Source organism: Asparagus officinalis, chromosome 2 (genome assembly GCF_001876935.1).
Source record: "Asparagus officinalis chromosome 2, Aspof.V1, whole genome shotgun sequence".
Lineage (NCBI taxonomy): Eukaryota > Viridiplantae > Streptophyta > Magnoliopsida > Asparagales > Asparagaceae > Asparagus > Asparagus officinalis.
The window spans coordinates 11,303,937-11,312,084 of NC_033795.1; the positions used below are offsets into that span (position 1 = coordinate 11,303,937).

General features: G+C 42.8%; 1 protein-coding gene across 1 annotated transcript in view; it reads left to right on the forward strand.

Annotated features, from left to right (window-relative positions):
• LOC109830254 (ribosomal RNA processing protein 1 homolog) overlaps positions 1-1,746 on the forward strand; it is a 1,923-nt gene extending 177 nt beyond the window's left edge. The window contains 2 exon segments of the mRNA XM_020397468.1: positions 1-916; positions 918-1,746. The exon segment at positions 1-916 is cut by the window's left edge and continues 12 nt beyond it. Coding sequence (XP_020253057.1) covers positions 1-916; positions 918-1,558 — 1,557 coding nt within the window. The 3' untranslated portion in view covers positions 1,559-1,746.

Here is an 8,148-nt window from a genome sequence, read left to right on the forward strand (position 1 = left end):
GCCGTTGACTCCTTAACCGACGGCGGCGACCTCATCAAGATATGGAAAGGACTCTTCTACTGCGTTTGGCACGCCGACAAGCTCCCGTTCCAACTCGATCTCATCAATCGCCTCTCCTCTCTTCTCGAAACCCTAGATTCTGATCTCACCGTTCGGTACTTTGAATCTTTCCTCCTTACTATTCGAAGGGAGTGGAGCGGGATTGATCTTTTGAGATTAGACAAGTTTTATCTTTTAATTCGAAAGTTTATTCATCGTATGTTTGGTTTATTGAAGAAGAACGATTGGGATAGTGATCTGTTGGAGAGATTAGTAGCTGTTTTGTGTGAAAAATCGCTTCTTGCTAGTGATAAGTTTGAGGCGTCTGGGGTCAATTATCACATTGCTGAGGTTTTCTTGGATGAGATTGAGGGGTTTTTGCCAATTCGAACGGAAACCCTAGATTTGTTGCTGAGGCCGTTTGTTTCGGTCTTGGAGAGTAGTAGTAATAGGGTTTTGGTGAATAAGATTAAGGTGAATGTGTTTGATAGATTGGCTCACAATGGGGTTAAGTTTTTGAATGGGGAGAAGAATGAAGAAGTGGAGAAATTTGGGAAGTATGCTTTGGTTTTAGGGTTTTCGGAGAAATTCTTCAAGTCGGCATCAGATGAAGGAACTGTTCAAGGTAATAGGAAAGTGTTGTTTGGATTACACGAGAGGTTTCTCAAATTGGAGAAGGATTTTGAGAAATCTGGGCTTGAGATTTCATTCGAGAATTTGGGAAAGGGGAATGAAGCAGAAAAGGTTGAATCTTTGGGTACAGAGTCTGTTCAAGAAAATGGGGAATCGGAATCTAAACCTCAAAAGAAGAGGAAGAAGGAAAAGAGAGCTTCGGATGGTGTTGCGAAAAAGATCAAGGCCAAGAAAAAGAAGAATGGTTCATGGCAAGCTTGAGGATGCTGTAAATGGAGAGAATAGCTTAGAAAACAACAGCTTGGAAACAAAGAGCAAGACAAAGAAAAAGAAGAAGAAGAAGGATTTCTCAGATTCAGCTTCGGAAAGCAATGGTGTGAGTGGTGATGCAACAGTTGAACAAGATGTTGATAATGGAGATGAGATGGGTAGCGACGATTTGGTGAATTTTGATGAAAATGTAATCTCTAATCTTCAAAAACAATTTGAAAAGGTTGCTGCTGAAGCTGGCTTGGATTTGTCCACGACACCAGTTGCTGAGAGGAAGAAGAGAAAACGAGCAAAGAGTGCAAGCAAGTTGGCTTCAGTTAATAATGAGGAAAATGAGGAGAAGAGTGTTAAGAAAGTGAGATTTTCCATGAAGAACAACTTGGTTTGGAAACCTCAAACCCCTTTGCCTCCTCAGAGCTTGAGATTGCCACCATCTGCTACTCCGAGAGGTAGTGCATTGAAGAAAGGAGTGCTTCCTGGCCCTATAAGAGAAACCCCTCCTACGACGAAAAGGATTAACGCTAAAGGAAGCTCAGTGAAAAAGGGTCGGAAGTGTTTGAAGGGCGTTTCTCCATCAGCCAAGAAAATTTTGAAGTTGCAGAACTTTTCTGTGTAACCAACGGAAATGTCATGATCAGGTTTTTAATTCTTCAGTTGAATTGCCTAATTTTTCGTAGTTTGGTATTACAATTTGTTCTTCATGTACTCTTATGTGCTCCAACATATTATCAGTGCCAATGGGCAACTTTGAGAAATTGTGTTACCTGGTGTTTTGTTATTCAATATTTGTGCTTTGTGGCAGAAGTTTCGTGTTTTTAGCTTGCCTTTTCTGTTGTTTTTTAGTTATGTATGTATGTCTGCGAGCGTGTGCACGCGTGCGGGCAGGTGTGTGTGTTTGTGTTTGTTTGTTTGTTTTGAAGGTTCTTAATTTACATATTCCCCCTCAGTTTTTGCTTTCCTAGTTGGACGTATGGTGTACAGGGGCAGAACTATATGGAGGGAAGTGGTGTCCTGTCACGGGACACCACTTCCCTCCGAGGGATGTGGTGTCACGTGACGCCACTTCCCTTCGAGGGATGTGCTTTACTAGTTTCTTGATTTCATTTGCATTTTGTTGAATAGGATATGAATGGCTAAATTTGTTAATGTATATGATTGATTAAAGTTGTTAGATGGATGAGCTTCAAGTTGTTTAACTGGATCGTGTGGGATATAAATAGTTGAAATAGTGAATATATGAAGACAAAGTTGTTTAATATCCCTGAGCGCATAGGATATTAGTTGTAACAAATGTGAAAATTTTTCAGTGTGACTGATAATGTTAGTAGTAATGTTTAGTAGTGTTACTAATAAAAGAGATAATTGTCTCACTAATTATTTCAACATATATTGAGAAAAATGTATATGACATTGTTATTAAGGATGCGGTTATTTTTCCCTGCAAAATATAAAACTCATGAGAATAGTCTTATTTATTTTAATTATTAAGTATATAGTGACACCACTTTTTAAAAATGCTGGATCCGCCACTGATGGGTGTATATTCAGGACAATGTATTTGTTTTACTCTTTCATGCTTGTTAAATGGTTTGTTATTTTGTAGGGACTTCCCTAGTTTTGTCTCTACAGATGCATAATATATCTATAGATGGAATACCAAGCATAAACTAGAAACCCATTTGTTTATGAGTTTGAAGAAATCAGTTTCTTTTTGGTAAATTATCCATCATTCCGAGTAATTAAGTGACCCTGTCAAGGATTTAATGGCTTTATATCTTAGTCTGCTTGCAATTGCAGTATTCTTTCACTCACTCAAGTTTCTGTTCCATTTCGCATTGAAATATATTCTTTAATTTTATTTATTTATTTATTAAAATGTCAAATCTTTACAAACTAATTTTTCTGCCTGAGAAGTTGCCTCACATAGCTCATACTGCATGTTGCAATAGTTTTTTTTAATGATTCTGTGATACTGATCCTTTATGCTTGAGACATCAAACATGCAATTTCACTGTTTATGCATTAAATAAATGTTCTTTCTTTTCTTCTTAGTTTCCAAACATAATGACACGCTGCAAGAATTTTTCTGTGTGCGCGTGCGCGTGCACATAGTAAACCATGAGATTCTGTTTCAATATTTTTATGGTTGTGCTTGTCTTTTGTTGCATATCTTATGTTTTAAGTTTTCACTTGTCTTCTCTCTCGATCTCACCTTTATCTTACCTCTGAAAAGGAAAGCTCACAGTTATTGTCATGCTGTGGTAACTTGTTGAAGTTGAATTTGTCAATTGTTCTCGACATCTTGAAGCTTGGTGGAGAGAGGTTCTTGTTGGTCGCGGTCATGGCTATGGTGCGGCGGCAGCAGCAGCAGCGATGGCAGTGATGATGATGATGGTTTTTGTTCGTAAATAGCTGTTCAGATTAAATCATGGGTTGTGTAAATCTTATCTTTGAGGCTGGAGCATCAAATCCGATCAAGCCAACACGATCCCGATGACAATGCTCAGAACTATTGAAGGATATATGTCAGCCTTTCGGAGTAGCGGTCGAAACGTAAGGAGGAGAAAGTTATTGGTGTTGGCAGTGCAGAATGTATGCTTGTCTTCCAGAGCAGCGGTTGAAATGTATGCAGCAGAGAGTTAATGGTGTTGGTGACTGGATATCGGCTACCGTGATGTTGATGGGGAATCATTGCAGTATATGTGCCGTTTTCTATTATGTCCCTTGTGTTTTTCCCCCTTAGTTCTTACAAGGCGGAGATCTTTTTCTTTTCTTTTCTTTTCTATTTCTCTTTTCCTCGTGTTTTCCTTTTTTTCCCCCTCTTGTTGTCGAGCTTCCATGGTTTAAAGCTAATGAGGCGGGATATTAAGTATTGCTTTTTTTTTTTCGCTTTAAGCTAAAGTTGTATTTACTTATTTGTCATTTGGCTAAATTAGAAGTAGCAAGTTGCATGCTATTCTTGTACTACCACCAACAAATGTATGAGGTCCTTGTTTGGAAATTGTCAAGAAAAATTGTGAGTTATCCATTGATCTTACTTTTTTGTTTGTGGGAGTATAAAAGTTGTGAACGAAGTGGGACTTCGTGGGGACCACCAGCACCCACGTGAAGAGATGGAGAGCTGGGACAAAACGCGTTGCTTGATTTGGGTGTGGGGGCCACGCGGTTGGGGAAACACAGTGGCTTGGTTTTCTCGTGAATGACCTGGCCCACCCGAACCTCTCTTCACGAATATAAATAAACCCTATTAATCATTCTAGGGTTTTGTGCAAGGGGCTGTGTGATTTCTTTGCGGCTGAAAAAAAAAAGAAAACACGAGGAGCAAAGGCAGAGAAAGAACGTGTGAAGCTGGGGATTGATTTTTGCGGCTGCTTTTTCGGTTTCTCTTGTGCGGCTACAGTGCAAGTCTGGGATCTTCTTCAGCGGCTGGAGAAGAGAGAAAGTGTAGTCCTTTTTGTTTCTTTTGAGAGAATATTTGTAAGAGGGATTTGAGAGTTTGTTTGAGAGGGTTTAAGATTGTGAGATTGTAAACCCTAGTTGTATCTCTCCCTCTAATAGTAGATCTCCCCCTCCTTGCCCCGTGGACGTAGGCTATTTGCCGAACCACGTAAAAGTTGTGTTCTTGTCGTGATTTGTAATAGCTTGTAGGATCCCTCGACAGGTCAGTCCTAGAACTGATGAGAGGAAGAGCCGATATCTCACTTGGTTGAGATATTCGCTTCAGATTCTTGTTTCCTTGGTGAGACGGGAATTCTTATCGATCTAATCTCTCTTGTTGTGCTGCCGAAGTGCTGCCAAAATTTCCGCTGCGCACAACAAGTGGTATCAGAGCTCCGGGTTGGACTTAGGAGCTTGTTTGAAGGATTCGCTGTTGGATTCTTATTTGAAGAGTTAGATCGATAACATGGGAGAATCAAGCACATCAAGTTCGTCTCTTACAAAGACGATACATAGTTTGAGCATCAATAACATGAAGATTGATGTTCCGAAGTTCGACGGCAAGATTAACTTTGGATTGTGGAGGTGTCAGGTGATGGACGCCTTGGACGCTCAGAATTTGGAGGAGACTCTTGAGTTACAAGAGAAACCCACTGATATGGAGGACAAGGTTTGGAAGAAAATGAATAGTAGGGCTTGTGGAGTTATTCGGTCATGCTTGACGCCGGATCTTATTTATGACGTGATGAACGAGACGTCGGCGAAGAAGATGTGGGAAACACTCAATGAAAAGTATCTTACTAAGAGCATTGAGAATCGGCTTCACTTGAAGAAGAGGTTTTACCAATTCAAGATGAAGAGGGGAGTTTCCATTCGGGAGCATGTTAACAACTTCACGAAGCTAATTTCGGATATGGCCAATGTAGATATCATGGTTGAGGATGAAGACAAGGCGATGCTACTATTGTGTTCGTTACCGGAGGATGATTTTGGAACGTTTGTTCTCACTATGATAAATGGAAGAACTACGGTTAGCTACAAGGAGGTGACCTCAGCTTTGGTGAATTATGAGTTGAGGAAGAGTGATGGCGAACCCTCCGAGAAGGCATCGGGAGATGCATTAGCAGTTCGAGGCCGTGGTCCAAACCGTCGTCCAGGTGATCGCTCAAGATCGAAGTCAAGAGGTGGCCATAGAAATATTGGTAGGAATCAATGTCGCTTTTGCAAAGAAGAAGGACATTGGAAGAACGACTGCCCAAAGTTGAAAGATAAAGCCGGGAAGAATAAAGGAAAAGCTGTACAAGCTTCAGAAGTGAATGTTGTCAAGGCTAGTGATGACAATTCAGATACGGATTCTTCAGGCTATTCTTGCTCTGCATTACCGTCAGTTTGTTACGCTGACTCTACGGAGTGGATGATGGATTCTGGTGCCACATACCATATTTGCCCTAGGAGGGATTGGTTCTCCAGCTTTCAGAAGTTGGAAAGAGAGGATGTTGTGCTCATGGGTAACGGACATGCATGCTCTATTGGTGGTATTGGTACAGTTCGTATTCGGATGTATGACGGAGTAATTCAGGAGTTGGAAGAAGTGAGGTTCGTTCCGCAGTTGTCGAAGAACATCATTTCACTAGGAGCTTTGGAGGCAGCAGGCTATAAAGTGACCTTGATGGATACACGTTTGATACCAATCGAAGGCGGCTCCGCGAAGAGTGCCGACGAATGACCGCACCATCAGAGGCTCATTGCCAGAGATTACCCCCAGGTGTGATTTGAAATAAATCACATGCTGAGTGGGCGGGAAATAATACCCAGGTGCGATTTGAAATAAATCAAATGCTGAGTGGGGGAACCCTTCCCATCGAACGGCGTGAAGTTAATTAGGTTGAACTTCGCCGGATATGGGATCGATTCCCACTCTCTTGGGTATGGACAGGGAATGCATGTTTTCTTCGTCTCTTGAGCGGAGATCAATGTGTTGATTTTGCTCTCGAGGTTCTTGATCTTCAGTCTTTCGCTGTGTTTTCGTTAGCACGATTCTGAGGCGGAAGTGTGGCATTACGACTAGCATCCTCATTACCACCCCCTGCATTGACGGGAGGATTATTGGCATTGTGAGCTTCATCCGTATCCGTGTGCTCCTCTTCCTGAACGACCTGGTTACGGCGGCGTGGTTCGCCTTGCTGTCATGTTTTGCATGGCCATCTGCATTTCGAACCTGAAGCTCTCCTGTTGTTTAGCCATGGCTTCTTCGAGCATCTTGGCCACTTGTTCCGCGCTTATCATGAATGACTCGCGGGGTTGTCCTTCGCTGGACACCGTATTGTCTGATGCGACAGCAGAGCAGGAATCCGATTCTTCATCTTCTGACGGTAATCTTGTTCGAACCCTACCATAAGTTCCTCGTGTAATGGCTCCAGACTACAGACGAGTTAAATACCAGGGTACTTCCGGAATTGACTCAGGATTATCCCTTGTCGATGCCCTTTTGCTGGTCATATTGGTAGTGACCCTCGGAAATTCTCCATCTTCAACCACCGTTCTTCTTTGCCGGAAACGCCTATGCCTTGGTTTTGGCGCTTCGGTACTAAGCCTTTCGAACACTGAAATTCTCTCGGGAAACTCTTTCGGGGACCGCCTTGATGCAGTTGCATTCAGACAATACCGCCCGAATGAGTTTGGAACAGGGGCATTGAGTTTCCTGTTCTCGGGGAACTCTCTTCCTGGTTCTATTCGTACCCCCAGCACGATAGTACAACTCGTCATTTTGACAGTCGGAGTAACCTATCGTGTGCGGGCACGACTTCTCAGGTATAACACTATCACTATCAGATGATAATGTTTCCATCTGAGGTTGGATCGCCTTCTTTGGGCTTTCAAAAGTTACACGCCTCGAAACGTGCCTTTGTGGGCGCGAGTCTTCAGTGTGCTCCTGGACTTCGATGCGCAAATTGGTGCGCGCAGCTGCCCCGTCAACCGATGGTCAATTTCATGTTGAAGCAACTAACTCGAGCTAAAAAGCCAGGAAATCAAGAATCGACTTCAAATTCAAAATTCCGACAACGGTCAGACAATAAATGCAGCACCGGAACCCTCTCAAGCATTCGACAAAGCACCGAATAGCCTGGAGGATTGAAGGAATCGAGAATAGAAGCTATTCCAAGAGCCCGTTACACCGATTGAAGGTTGGGACAGTCATATCCAAAGTATTCCAGACTCTTCTATAAAAGAACAAGACTGGAAAACTTTGGAGGGGGTATCTGTAGGCATATAAAATTGCTTATAGGTCCCTTGACACGGTTCAACATGAACTAATGAACCATCAGGCGACGTATCTACGCACGAACGTCAGTCCACAACACCGAAGCCAAGTGACATGCAATGAAGCAGATTAACAAGGCTACGAAGCTGATGAACCGCACGTGAACGACGGAATGAATCCACTCGTGTGCGGAATCAAACCAACGGTCCAGGGAGTCAACGAGTCATCCAACCATATAACGGACTCGAACTCAGACACCAAAGCCGATTTACTGCCTAATCGGGATCCAGACTTCCAAATCAGGAATCAAGTCAACGAATCGATTTCAGACCAATCAACCGCATAACCAAATCACAGACGAAGCGGATACAAGAACCGAAACAACCGAACGACGGACGCAAAACCCGGAGGGGCTCGGCCAAAACCGACCCACCTCTAGGTGGCTCGGCCCAACCGAGACACCCTGAGGTGGCTCCAGATCTGAGAGCCTATAAATAGAGGGCATG